At 40.5% G+C, this 15534-nt stretch overlaps 1 protein-coding gene across 2 annotated transcripts in view; it reads left to right on the top strand.

Annotated features, from left to right (window-relative positions):
* Positions 1-12462, top strand: part of LOC127006204 (uncharacterized) — a 33609-nt gene extending 21147 nt beyond the window's left edge. For both annotated transcript variants that reach the window (XM_050875784.1, XM_050875783.1), the window contains exons 7-11: positions 215-512; positions 689-837; positions 991-1074; positions 4068-4219; positions 6897-12462. In XM_050875784.1, coding sequence (XP_050731741.1) covers positions 215-512; positions 689-837; positions 991-1074; positions 4068-4219; positions 6897-7217 — 1004 coding nt within the window. In that variant the 3' untranslated portion in view covers positions 7218-12462. The remainder of the gene's footprint in view (positions 1-214; positions 513-688; positions 838-990; positions 1075-4067; positions 4220-6896) is intronic.
* The last annotated feature ends 3072 nt before the right edge of the window (positions 12463-15534 follow it).

Genomic DNA, 15534 nt, shown 5'->3' with positions numbered 1-15534 from the left:
ACTTTATCTTACCCAACCTTACTTTATCCAACCTAACCTAACCCAACATTACCTTACCTAATTATACCTTACCCAACCTTACCCTACTCAACCTTACCTAACCTTACTTATAAAACTCATGCAACCCAACCTTACCTTACTTTATCCACCCCAACCCAACCTATCCTCACTCAACCCAGCTGAACCTAACCTTAGCATCTCTACCCCAAACCAGACACAACGCGGACCACCCCAACACCAACCTCGATCAGCACCCTCACCAACACCACCAAAAACAACATCAACAACAGCAGCAGCGGTGGCAGCAGAATCGCCACCACCATCACTGCTCTCGGGGTAGAAAGTGCGGTCGATCCAGGGAATTTCCGGGGACAGGACCTGGAACCCGGGGAAATACGTTTGGACAGAAGGGCGAGGATAGTGGATGATGCAGAAGGCGGAGGAAGGAGGCTAGTGGTGGAGGAGGAGGAGGAGATGGACCACTCGCCACACTTCTCAAACTATGCTCCGAGGTGAGGATATGTTGTGTGGTGGTAGTGGTAGTAGTAGTAGTAGCATATAAAAGGTAAAAAGTAAAGTTGGGGGCATATGCAACTACTGTATGTGGACTCAATGCTCATCTCTATATATATGTAGTAATAGTAATAGGAGTATTAGTTAGTTACACTTCTTACCGACACCCTCCCAGGCTACACATCATCCAGGAGCCATTGGAACGCGACAAGGCAGTGGTGCCGATAACAGATGACATTGGCCGCACCTTCTTCCAGTGCCCTTACTGCCACAAGCTCTTTGGCAGCACCTCGGACATGAACAGGCACCTCGACTTTCATGAAGGTTAGTATTGGTATTATTGTTATTAACGTTAATGGTAGTAGTAGTACCTTCATAGCTTTGCCCATGATAGTTTGAACTGTATGACTTAGCACACAATTTTCTTTTCTGCCCAGTGGAAAATTATTAATACAGTATAATCTTACGCCCCCCCAGACCTGCGCCCGTACAACTGTGAGTACTGCGACTACTCGGCACGAACCAACAGCCAGCTGAAGGTTCACAAGATGAGGCATGAAGGTGAGTTAAAGAGAGAGAAAGAGAGACCTGCATGCATTCTCACACTCATGATCATATTTCAAGGTCTAACTATGAGATGTCAGTCGTTACCAACTCAAAAACCATTGTACAACACTATAATAGTTGAATTCCATCACAAAACAGTTCCTCAACAACTGCACAAAATTTTAAATATGTTGCACAACAGTTGCAAAATAGGCCAAGTGTCTGTGACTGTCTATACCAGTGGTTCCCAATGTATTTGCACTTACGTCCCTTTTCAAAAATCTTGAAACCCACGCGACTCCCCTGATTCAGCAATTTGATTTACACTTTTCTTTTAACACACCAATTTTCAACCACATTCAGCCCTGAAAGATGCCCTGGTGTTCCCTCTCAACACTCACCAGCAGAAGCATACAGCAGCAGTAGAATTAAAACAGAAAATAATCTCAAAATGATAAACTATAAAAATTATCCTCCAACCCATTTCTAGCAAAGCTTCGCAACCCCCCAGGGGTCGCAACCCACTGGTTGGGAACTCCTGATCGCTACCAATGGTTCCCAAATTGTGGTGTCCGCATCCCTGGGAGTGCATGAGATGATCACTGGAGTGCGTAGAAAAAAATGTAATGGGGGATTTTGTGTCTTATTAAAATCTCACACACATAATTAAATGATATTATTTTAAGACTAATGTTCGCTGCACATTTCAGTGGAGTTGACTGTTCCTTAAGCCTGAAACTTTCCCAGACTCTGAGCACATCCTTACAGACCGCAGTTTTTATTTTTGTTAGTTTTGACAGTTATTTCCCTCAGAGCCTTGTATACTTTGCATACACAAAATTCATAACAAATGGATGAAATTTAAAGGAATTGATGGGACCTTAGTAATCCTCAGACCTTGGTGGGGGTGCATGGACTCAGTCACAGCCTGGAAGGTGGTGTGTGGCATGAAAAGTTTGGGAACTGCTGAGCTATATGATTTAGCAACTGTTGCAAAACACTAGCACCACCTTGTATCTGGATTGCCTAAAGATTGTAACCAAACAGAAGGTAAACCATCTGTAAACACTTGCATGTCCAGACCATCATAGTCAGGACATGTAACATCTTGCAAACAAGGAGTGGAGTGTAACACCTCGGTTAGTCCAAGAACTTATTCCTTTGTCCACATTTTTACTTGGAAAATTTATCATATATAAAATTTTTAAGTATAAAAGTGGCAAGAAGACGTTTGGTAGCCTATAGGCCTGCCATCCTACTGCCTCAACTCAGGGTTATGGCATACTTCAAATTAATGTGCTGTCAGTTTATTATGTCTCTAAACTTACACCTATTAACTATTTAGTGGGAAAACTGAAGCTTGTAACTACAGTAATTTCCCCTGTATCCAGACTTCCTGTAGCTGTATGCTAAGCTTTGGTTCTATTACGTCTGTATCAGCATGACTGGTTAGACTGACTAACAAATTAAAATTTTAATTTCTAAATACTGCAGCTTAAGAGACCAAGGAACACTGCCAAAATAGACAGTATTGGCTAAAAGCACAGCACTACACTTGGCTGCCTGTCAAATTGTCAAAGAGGTACTTTTTTTTATTGCTCTGTTCTTTTTTATTTTGGAATTCCGGAATACAAGTTATTTTTTGGTCAACTGTCCAAACACGGTACCTGCTTGTCAGGAAAATTTTTTATATTATTCATTGCTCATAGGTTTCAAGGATTGCATCTATGTATGGTATATATGACCACTGGGCCGAATGTATGTGGTCCTGTATATGCTTCGTCAACGTCAGGAAGCAACATCAGAGGTTTTGTCTCCTGAATATTTCGCTCATGGCTGTATTTTGCTTTCTAGTATAATTTGATGTTAGTTGGCTGTTATTTCTGGTGTGTTTATTTCAACTTATGGTCATAAAATAAGTGCTTTACACATATGCTGCTGTGGTAGGCAACACCAAAACTGTGAAATTTGGTAAACATAGTGTAAAACATCCCTGTTGTGAACTGATAGCCAGTATGGTCTATTAAAGGAAGGGTGCTTGTCATTGTACTTTGTACATGTTGTGTCAATAAGGTCTGCCCGGACATTGTTCTGTATCCATATTTAGTCCATACTCGGCTGCCCGATGGCTCTATTATGTTGGATACGGGATGGAGTACTGTATGCAATTTACCATATTACATTCTGAAAATATGTGTGTGTGTGTGTGTGTGTGTGTGTGTGTGTAAGATTGGATATACAGGCCATTGTAGGCAGCCTTTGTTACTCCAGGAAACTGGAAATGCAACCCATCACCTCACTCCTGTCAGTTCAACAGTTTGTTCGAAATTCCTGGATAAATACGTGACGTCTGTACGTAGTAATAGGGTTACACGTAAATTTACAATCCTTGTCATTTCCACTGCCCGTTGGATTTTCTGTATCCAGTCTCCAACACAGCTCGTGGGCCAATGTGAGTGATCAGATGAAGACGAGTCATGCTGGCCGCAACTTTATATAGATCGTGTTTCCCGTGTCCTCTGGCAGACACGGAAACGCACAAAATCGTGTCTCAGAACAGCTGAGCAGCATTCGCACAACAAATTGAAATCGGACTGTTCCAAATTGCTTAATAACTCCACAGCAACAGTTTAGATACTTTGCTGCACAACATAGTATCTTGGTGTGGACGCATGTATGAAACAGTGTCTCACAACTGTCCCAAAACTCTTCGAAGCAGTTGCCAGACATTACTAGATTCGTGTGGGAACAGTTGATATTACGTAGATGCCTAAACCGTGGTCATAAAACCGCAGCCTTGCACGCGTCTCCCGCCCTCACTGTGCCAGATGATTGAGACGCAGCCTGTCTCATCTGGACTAGGCTTAGCCAGACTAACTCATTACCTTACTAATCATCACCATCAACCATCCACATAAGCCAACAACTTAACTATATAACTATGTGCATACGACCTTTCTTCCACTCAACTTTTTTTTTATAACGCTCCCTCCCTCCCTCTCTCCCAGGCATCAAGTTGTACAGCTGTGACGTGTGTAACTACAACGGCGTGACGCAGAGTGACCTCAACCGACACAAGAAGACGCAGAGCCACATTGCGCGGAGCCAGAACATCTGCGCCATCTGTGGACTCGGCTTCTACACGGGCTCACAAAAACAGGTGAGTTATCATTACGCGAATTATAGTAATGCTAGAGGGAGGGGGGAGGTATTTTGTTGCTGTATTTACATTACTTGTACTTCGATATTCTTGTAGTTGGAGAAGGAGGAGGAGGGGAGGGAAAGGGTGGATTCTTGTTTATCCGTTTCATGGTCCGCAACCGGCCAGTGTGTGTAACTTTGTGAATAGTACTTACCTTTATGCGTCCCCCGAAGCGTAGCCCTAGGAAGGAGTTGTTAGTGGTGTTGAGGTGTTGGTGTTGGTAGTGGTGTTGCTGGTGGTGGTGTTGGAGCTTGTCGAGGTGGTTGGTGGTGGTGGTGGTGAGGGCGGTGTGCTCCGTTCCTCTCCCCGCCCCCCGCCATGGCCACACACTTGTCTTCCCCCGCGCAGCACACACACACACACACCCAGGCCTCCCCCACACACCACACGAGGCACCCCACCCAGAGCACACGACACACACACTGGTGTCTCGAGCGGAGTCTTGACACAACACAACACAACACAACACTGTCCACTCCCGCGCCGCACACACACACACACACTACACAGCCATCACTCGCGTCGTCTGCCGCACTCGCGGGCACATAACTCTCCCGCTTGTTGATCCTGGGCTGCACACACTCCGGGCACAGGCAGGGGCGGGCCAGCCACACAGCCACACCACCTGTGGCGTGCCTGTGCCGCAGCCTTGCCTCGCGCCTCCCGCCACCACCGCGCCAGACAACACTGCCGCCGCGCGCCTTCCCCCGATGTGTGGCTACTTCAGGGTTTGCCTGCTTTGGCCTCATTTTCATTATATATATATATATATATATATATATATATATATATATATATATATATATATATATATATATATATATATGGATAATATTTACGAAACCTTAGCCACCTCTGGCAAAGTTAATACTTACATCATGGATTTCTTTTTGGTCCCTATGCAGTGCAGTGACAAGTGACTTCTGGAAAGGAGAAAGAATCCCATTCAGGGACTGTCTATTGTTGAAAATAGGGGATAATTATTCACGAAAGCGTCGCCTCCTCTGGCGACGGTCATGACGGTGTTGCGAGGAATACCTCGCAGAAATAAGTCGCGTATACATGAGGGGGGTGGGGCTCCAGGGGGGGACAGACGTAAGAACATCCCCAGAAACAACGTCATGAAAAAATAAATGATTCCCTGACCTCCGCATCCCACTCTCGTGTCTTACAGCGCCCTCGCGCATCATTTCGAGGATTAACAACGCCCACACGTTCTGTGATCTTATTGTGAACGCCTCGGATCAGTCGTTTAGTTTGTCCTGGAAATCATCCAGTCAAAAGAATATAATCACGAGGTTACCTAATAAGTCTTGGGGATTCGGTCGGAACATTTCACGCCTCAGACTCGACCTGAAGGGGTCAAATATTCTACCTTCCCGGCTCCAGTGAGTTGTTTTATGATCATTTTCCGCGGTTTTGGATATGTGAACCATCCTGGTCTCGGGTATGGCAGGGGGATTCAAGTAGCTGGCATAGGGGGGCGGTCAGACTAATTTTACTTGTGTAAAGCAAATCCATATTACCACTTCCTCTCTAGGGACATATTAGACCCCCCCCCCCCGTGATTTATTGATTAAGTGTACGTCAGGATGGACTGTAATGGCTGTAAAAGTGAAATTGATAAACAAGAGGAGGAAGGATATCTTGATCTTGATTTTTGTTCCTATACAGTAGTGGTGGGCATAATCAATTACTTGGTATCGATTACATCGATTACAAGGTCAAATTTCTCAGTAATTGATTATAAATCCTAGTAATCAATTTACAAATGATTACTTGATCATTCTTAAAATCACAAGTTTGTGAGTTCCATTTTGATTTTTGCTAATTGAATTTTAAGATTTTTTTTCATTTCCCCCAGATATTTTTCTTTACTAATTAGTGTTTGGCTAAGAGAGAGAGAGAGAGAGTACACTAACCATAACATTATACCTTATACACTACTTTACCAATATATCACTATAATCCATTTTGGGTGAAAGTAATCAAAAAGTAATCAATTACTGACCACAAAAGTAATTGAAATAATTGATTACTGAAATAATAGAGTATCTCTCATCACTACTATACAGAATTGTAAAAAAAATATTTGTCATTGTTGCATTTTCTGTGTTGGTGATTTTATTGCTTTATTGTACTTTGTATCAGCACAGTGTTTCTTGTCAGTTCATACTAAACACAACGTTTAACCTGGTAACAGCGACGGGCCAAATTTGTGCCATGATATAAACCCCCCAAAATTGATGATACATAATCTGAGACAAAAATTGTGGCTTTACTACCGTAGCTTTGACGGTCCAAAATTTGTGGCTTTGTATGTAAGGACGGGCCAAAAAATTTTTTTCTTTAAGTAGTAGGGGGGCAAATTTTTGTGCCATGATATAACCCCCCAAAAAACTGATGATACATAATCTGATCACAAATGCTTTGATATATATTATGAAATGGTTTGTGTGAGGGGTGATTTTTTCTCATTTTTCTCGCTTGGAGGGACCATTAAGAAACATGATCCCCGCTGCTACCGGGTTAAAAAATCTGGGGCTAGGAGTGTTTGTGTGAAAGGACTCTACCATTACCATCATCCTCACTCTCCCCCTCCTCCTCCCACCCCCTCACCTCTCGCTCCACACAGGTCCACATCGTCCAGTGTCACCCCGAGATGGAGGGCGCCTCGTCCCTGATACAGATGAGTCTGGGCCCCCCCGTGGCTCCCCTCCTTGGCCCCCTTCCCCCAGTGGCCCTGCCGACCGCCACCATCATCACCTCCACCACTACTGATGACGATGATGGTGATAGTGATGGTGACTGTTCTGCTACCACTACTACTACTACTCCTGCTATTACCGTTTCTGGTGCTGCTACAAAGAACACACATACAAACACACATGCACACATACACTCTCCTCCTCCCCCTCCTCTTACACCCATACCTACACAAACTGCTGCTGTGTGAGTGTAAATATACCTACATACACTTGCACAGACACATACATACGCAGTAATTATTATGTATGCAGTCTTTGTACAAATAGTGATTATTACTGACTTTATTATTATTTTTATTATTATCATTATTACTGTGAGAGAAGAGAAAGAGATAGTTGGGGGTAAAGGAAATAGTTATGTGTACACCAAGCTATGTAGTCGCTTTTGTGTGTGTGTGTGTGTGTGTGTGTGTGTGTGTGTGTGGCATGTTTGGGTTTGCAGAAAGAAATTTGCAAAGAAAAAAATCTTCAAAATCTGAAAGAACAACGGAAAAAAAAGGAATCGATAGTGTTTTTTTGTGTATTTAATTAGTGTGTGTGTGTGTGTGTGTGTTTTGTATTATGAAATGGTTACAGTGTTAGGGGAAAAAAATATGATTGACTTGAATACTTATGAAAAAAAATAATGCAATGCTTGAAATAAAAAAAAAATACTGATTGTGTGTGTGTGTGTGAGAGAGAGAGAGAGAGAGAGAGAGAGAGATGAATGTTTAAGGGAAAAAAATGAAAGTTGATAAAGAAAGAAGAAAGGAAAGAAGTGAAGAAGGAAAGAGGGAAGAAAAATAGGATAGTAAAGAAGAGAGAAAAGAAGGAAGGAAAAAAAGAAGGAAAACAAAAAGTAAAGGAACAGATAAAGGAAACAAATGAACAATCAAATACCTCTTAAAAAAACAAGAATCACAGCAAACTCGTCTTTCTGTACAAACAAACAAACAGGAAAAGAAACGGAGGAGAAGATGAAGAGAGAGGCAAAAAATAAACACTTAGAGAAACACATACTTTCAAGAGAGAGAGAGAGAGAGAGAGAGAGATGGTGCTCTTTTCAAAACACATTCCATAGACGTTCAAGAAGAAAAGAAGAAATAACTCAGGAACGTGTGTGTGTGTGTGTGCGTGCGTGTGCGTGTAGGTGCAATATATGGTCACGTCTGCTGTTTTTATTGCTATTTATTTCTGTGTATTTCCTCTTCCATAATGCTCTCCTCTACCTTCCCTTACACACACACACACACACACACACACACACACACACACAGTAAATCAGGTATATTTGATTACAATTTTTGGAGTTGAAAGAATGTACATAAATATATATTAGAGAGAGATTCATTACATATATAAGTAAAAGTTGCTACTACTATTATTATTATTATTATTATTTTTATTATTATTATTATTATTATTATTATTATTATTATTATTATTATTATTATTATTATTATTATTATAGGCATTATTTAGTTTTAAGTGTTAGTGAAGCTCTGTCCAGTATAAACAAACACAGTAAGAGAGAGAGAGAGAGAGAGAGAGAGAGAGGTGCCAAAGTGGGGTTATTTCCATTATTATTATTATTATTATTATTATTATTATTATTATTATTATTATTATTATTATTATTATTTGTGGCTATTACTACTACCACTACTATTTTTTCCCTGATATCTGGTGCTAATGTGTGTGTGTGTGTGTGTGTGTGTGTGTGTGTGTGTGTGTGTGTGTGTGTGTGTGTGTGTGTGTGTGTACGACTGAATAGAATCTCACTTTGCTGTTGTTATTATTGGCATTACGAAGATGAAGACAGAGTTACCAGTTGTTGCATTCCAGCCTTATTATCATCTTAATTATTATTTTTTATCATCACTATTATTACTATCACACCTGTTGTCGTTGGCTTGAGTGGTCGTAGCGCGTCGTTAGGGATCGTTAAGGATAGCTAGGCATAGTTAGGAGGTCGTTAAGGAGTAATTATTATAGTGATTGTTGTTGTGGTGATCTGCTTGTGTGCTCGGCGTGGTGGGTATTATTATTATTATCATTATTATTATTATTGTGTGTGTGTGTGTGTGTGTGTGTGTGTGTGTGTGTGTGTGTGTGAAGCTGCTATGCCTCTACGCCTTTAGGATAAAACGTACAAACACAGATGGTCGCTTCCACTGTGAATGCAAACACAAATTATTATCATTTTTATTTTTTATTATTACCATTATTATCATTATTATTTCAAAGCATAAGCGTTCATTTGACTCCATGTGATCGGAATCTCTGTTGGATGTAAACATAGACTCACAAAGATACTCAGACCACACAGACCCTACAGCAAAGACCAAGGATAGGAGACAAGGGAGACCAAAGATAAGAAACAACAAAAGAGAACAAAGATAAGAGATATGAGAGACCAAGGATAAGAAACAATAAGAAAGGCCAAGAATAAAGCCAGAATTTTTTAACCCCTTGGATGCAGATTTCCTACAAGAAGACATCACCAAGCTACAGGAGTGGAGCAACAAGTGGCTGCTACAATTCATTTAAGAAAAATGTAAAGTCATGCACCTTGGGAGGGGAAATCCAGCATACCAGTACCACATGGGAAACACTCCACTAGCCACCACAGAGGCAGAGAAAGACCTGGGAGTGTATGTTACCAGGCTACCAGTGAAGGCCAAATCCAGCATGCCAGTACCACATGGGAAACACTCCACTATTCACCACAGAGGCAGAGAAAGATCTGGCAGTGTATGTTACCAGGCTACCAGTGAAGGCCAAATCCAGCACACCAATACCACATGGGAAACACTCCACTATCCACCACAGAGGCAGAGAAAGACCTGGGAGTATATGTTACCAGCTTACCAGTGAAGGCAAAATCCATGCCAATTGCAGTGGAGGGGTTAAACAGCATATTGGTATTTATTAACAGTTATGTAGCTCATTTGTCTTTTGATGTGCATATTTGGGATGGAGCTAGAAGTGCTGGATTTTCTCGGAGTTAAGTCAATATCTTAGAAAACTCATTCGTAAAAAAATATGTAAAAGAAAAATCAGTAAGACCAACTAACCAAACTTTTGGGTTCCAGTTGAAAAGAAAAGCTCGTTAAATCAGTGAATTGTTGCGACAGACAGAGAGAGAGACGGACGACAAGTAGATGGATGAATGTATAGATAAGAAGAGAGAGAGAGAGAGAGAGAGACGACAAGTAGATGAATGAACGTATAGAAAAGCAGAGAGAGAGAGAGAGAGAGAGAGAGACGACAAGTAAATGGATGAATGTATAAATAAGCAGAGAGAGAGAGAGAGAGAGAGAGAGAGAGAGAGATGTATAGAGACTGACAGAAAAATAAAAAGGTACGTAAACAGATAGATGCAAAGATATAAAATGATACAGACAGACGGTTACACACAGTCAAATACAGGTAGATGAATACACAGACACAATCTATAACCATTCCTTAGAAACTTAACAAAGGGGCATTAGACAACTCTGGGCATTCATTACCATTATTCCCACTTTTGTTTATTGTGTGCTATCCTTTGAAACACCATTGATAAGCCTACAGGAAAGAATATGTATGTATGTAAGGAAGCATGTTTCTTTAGCCTATGTATGTGTGTATGTAGATGTGTGTGTGTTTTCCAAGCCGGCGTCTCCCTAACACATGTTCTGGCGTCTCTTGGGGGTGTTCTGCCTTTAGGAGGATCTCGGGCGGGGTGGTTCTCCTTTCTCACCGTGATATTTGTCTATTACATTTTACTCATTACATTTTGTCTGACATATTTGCCTATTGCTTTTATATTTTCGCCTGTGTAAAGTCACTGTTTCTCTCTCCTCTGTATCGTCCTGCTGTTTACCTTATGAAAGTGCTGCATGTTTCCTTACTTCCATATTTTATTAACTGATTAAACTGTGTAAACCCAGTCCGCTCCTCTTTCCTCTGTCTCACCATGATCTTTTTCTTCATGTTCTTTTTTTCTTTTCTTTTGCATGTTCTTTTTTTTCTTCTACTTCTACTATTTCTACTACTATTACTATTACTGCTGCTGCTTTTTCTTCTTTTTCTTCCTCATCTTCATATTTTCTTTACCTTCAATCTTTTTTTTATTATGCTCCATCTTCAGTCTTCTTCATATTCTTTTTTATCTTCAATCTTTTCCATATTCTGTTTCATCTTCAGTTTCTCTTCCTTCATATTCTTTTTCAGCTTCAATCTCTTTCAGCTTCAGCTTCTTTTCCTACATATTCTTTTTCATCTTCAATCTTTTTCATATTCTCTTTCATCTTCAGTTTCTCTTCCTTCATATTCTTTTTCAGCTTCAATCTTTTTCATATTCTCTTTCATCTTCAGCTTCTCTACCTTCATATTCTTTTTTCATCCTCAACGCTACCAATAGACGCCAGAACAGGTGCTTGCTTGCGTGAGGCCGGCCCAAGACTGTACATATATAACCTAACCCTCAAGCCAGGTGTTCCGTGTAAGTTAGTGAACGTTTAGTGCGTACGGACGTCATAGTTAACGGAAGAAACACAATAGCCTTCTTAGGGAGTACTGATGATGATGACGATGATGGTGTTACTACTACTACAACTACTACTACTACTACTACTACTACTACTATTACTACTGTTGCTGCTACTACCATTGTGTATGTACGTAATACTTTCAAAGGATACCTCATTAAAAACACATTAATTTTACTAGTTGTGGCTATTACTGTGTGTGTGTGTGTGTGTGTGTGTGTGTGTGTGTGTGTGTGTGTGTTGTTTACATTCATGCAATGGTTGGTTGAGTTTGTTGTTGATGTAAATTTTCTCGAGATGGTTTAAAATGTGACTTGTGTGCCAAACTGCCTCTATTATTATCATTATTATTATTATTATTATCATCATTATTGTTATTATTATTAAGGTTATATGTCAATCACCTGTGTGACAATTATGCAGTATAGGCTAATGAAGGTAACTTTCATTATTATCATTATTATTTATCATTGGTATTTAATAATTATTGATTTTACCTTTGAATTACTACACGTCTTCCTTGCTTTAGTGAGTTTAACATTATTTTTTTAAACCATACAAAAGACTGAAAGATTGATGTGATATTTTGTTGGTGAAATAGCCTATGTTACAACATCAATATTATTATCATTAAGTATTATTATTGGTGCAATTGTCATTTAATTATGGTTATTTTTTTATGATTATTGTAATTCATTGTTATTACTGTTGTTATTATTATTATTATTATTATTATTATTATTATTACTCTTAATAATTTTGAGAATGTGATGCATCGTATGTTTGTGTGTGCCTGTGTCTTGTTCATTATTATTATTATTATTATTATTATTATTATTATTATTATTATTATTATTATTATTATCAGTGCGAGACTTTACAATGGTGCAGATGAAAGACAATAAAGAGAAATATGTATCGTGCTCGTCCTTCATTTCATCCACAGCTAACGTAAAAAGAAGAAGAAATGTAACCTCCATGAAAACTAACACAATATCGGCCAAGAATTTCAGCCTCTAAAGTGAAATGAAGAAAAGATTCCCTCAGCAAGAAATTTTTCCTGCTACTCTTAAAACACTTACAAGTTCACATCATCCAAAATCATTAGGGAAAATAAAAGTTCCATCATATATTTATACATGGAATGATGTACTCCTTGAAAACTGGTTAGCTGTAAAAGGAGTTGCTGAAAGATGACAACACAAGGCCAAGATCTGTTTGCTATTAGACAGATATACGTAGATAAGACAAGTTAGATATAGATTAGAGATTTATTATTAGATAAGAGACATTAGATAGATATGGATTAGACTAGTAGATAAATATAGATTAGATATTAGACATTAGATAGATGTGGATTATACATTGAATAGTAGATAGATATAGATTAGATTGATAGCTCTAGATTCGACATTAGATAGATATAGATTAGACAGACACTAGATATTAGATTAGACAAAATATATTAGACATAGATTAGAGATTAAATATTATATACTCTTAGGTAGATATAAGGCTAAGGGTGTTCACTGAATTGATTGATTGATTGATAGTTTATTATATCAACTTGGTACTCCATTGAAAGCACTTGTCAAGAATTAATTATAGCTCTTGTCATCTTGCGCAAGTATCGATTTCCACTATAAGACACTATTTTGAAGGGATAATATAACAGTAATACTCAAAGAACCATCATCAACATTAGCTATTATTGTAGAGGATGTTCTATTCCACCAGTTACTAGTAAATAAAACGAACAACAATTAAAGGCCCCAAAACACTGCCTTGTGGAACACCAGCTAGACTTATCACCGAACTAAAATCACTTAAAATTATCAACAAGTATTATCACACTTATTTCCAGCCTGTAAAGAGCACACACACACACACACACACACACGTCTCTCCTACAGTCGCTCTTCTTCAATTTCTTACTAATATTCCCTTTTGTCACACTCCTATCACGTACGCACCACTAATTAAGTCTTCCCTGTCCACTTTCTCCAATCCCTCTTGTGTCCTGTATAATGCTAGTATTAGGTCCCCTCTCTCTCTCCTTCTCTCCAGTACGTGTTGTTAGTCCCAATTTCTCCAGTTTTTCTGTGTGTGTGTGTGTGTGTGTGTGTGTGTGAAATGAAGACTAAGTTCCTGTTTTTCTATCTTTACTAACCTTATTTATGGCACTACTTTCTGTAGATTCAGTGCATAGCGAAGCACTGGGATCTCTTGCGACTCCGCGGGATTTTTGCAAGGACCGTTGATCTACTGACTGGTCTGTACTCTGGGACTGGAGCACTGTTAATCATTTGGGGCCCACTAAGTAGATATTTCCTCTTGCCGCTTCCTGTTTTAGTGTTTTCTTGTTTGACAGATATTGGTGACGACTGGCTTTGTTAGCTTAAGTGTGTGTGCGGAGTGAGGTATAGGAGGGGAGGGATGTGTCCACCCAAGCTTCTTCCCCATGAGCGCGGGAGTGAGACAATGCTGTGTCCTTGCCCCATTACTTTTCAGCATCGGGTATTAGGTAGAGTTGTAGATTAGTCATTGTGGAGCATCTGTTGGCAATATCAGGGTCACTGACCTTGTTTTTGCCGATGATTCAGTAATCCTTACGGCCGAGTATTTTGAGGTATTGGTGATGGCTCTCGAGGCACTGCACGAGGAGGCGAAGCCCTCGAGACTCCAGCAAGTCTCCTGGGCCAGGACCAGGTGTTGGCGGATTGCGGATGAAACAGCTATAATTATAGTAGCCTATATACTAGTCTGTTCATGCGTGTGGCGACGACACTGAGATCTTGGAAAAGTTCACTTACCTTGGTAGCGTAGTGCAGAAGAGAGGCGTCTCAAGAAGTCTTACAGCGGATGGCTTAGGCCACGGTGTTTTGAACTCGTTCAGCACGAGTATTTGATGTCGTCAATACCGGTGCAGGACAGAGATTAGGATCATCGGTTGGGACCAGATCGCTTTGTGCTTCCTGTCTTACTCTGAAATATGGACATTGAATCGACATGAAGAGGTGGATTTATGCCTTTGGTAATAGGTGCCTGCGTAGAATCATGGGATATCGATGAAATGAGTGTGCCCAGCCTGTGATTACTTCGTGAGACTGATTCGAGGCCTACAACATATGAGTAGTCTGTCAACGCCAACTGCTATACGGGCATGTGGCGCGCTACACAGAAGCCGACCCTGCTCACCAGGTTGTTTCTGTAAGGGTGTAGGAGGCCAAGGGGACACTCAAAGAGATCGTTGCAAGATGAAATCCAAGGATACTGCCGTGAGGTAGTCCTTGGATGGGCTTTGTGAACACTGGGCAAAATGACGTCCCCCCCCCCCCCCCCCGGCGTATGCACCTATTGATTACTTTCGTTCCCTCTGACATGACCTCCCCTTCCCCCCACTCTCCCTCCTCCCTTTATCCTTTGTTTCCTTACCTTCCTTTCTCATTCTCCTTCCATGTCTTTCTTCTATCACTCTTAAAATAAATGTTTCATCGACTTGCTCCTTTACTTTTTTTTTTTTTCTCTCAACCTCCATCTCCTCTTCGCTTCTTCATTCCTTCCTCCTCCCCTACCCTCCAGTCCGTGCATCCATTTTTTTTTTTACCTCCATACCTCTCATCTCCTTTGCACAAACACTCATGTCTGGATCGCTTATTCTAGAGCAGTGATTCTCAACCTTTTCCCCACTGCACCCTTTTCAAAATGTCATTTCCCCTTCCCAAATTGTCTGAATGAAAAAGTGCACACCTTCCTTGCGGGTAACCGATGCATACGCGTTTTGTGCCGCCCCAGGGAGCTGGGAGACAATAATAATATGCCAATCTCTGACCCGAATTCCCCCTCCCGGTTGAGAACCTGTTCTAGGGTACCTTAATTCATCCACTTTCTTTGACACAACTCTCAAACCTTGCCATCTACCATCTCAATCTTCGTAAAATTTTAGTGAGCTCATACGTCAATAGCTTCCTTTTGTCTGGGTTGCTGATTC

Source organism: Eriocheir sinensis, chromosome 32 (assembly GCF_024679095.1).
Source record: "Eriocheir sinensis breed Jianghai 21 chromosome 32, ASM2467909v1, whole genome shotgun sequence".
In the NCBI taxonomy this organism is placed as follows: domain Eukaryota; kingdom Metazoa; phylum Arthropoda; class Malacostraca; order Decapoda; family Varunidae; genus Eriocheir; species Eriocheir sinensis.
This window is presented reverse-complemented; position numbering and strand designations above follow the sequence as displayed.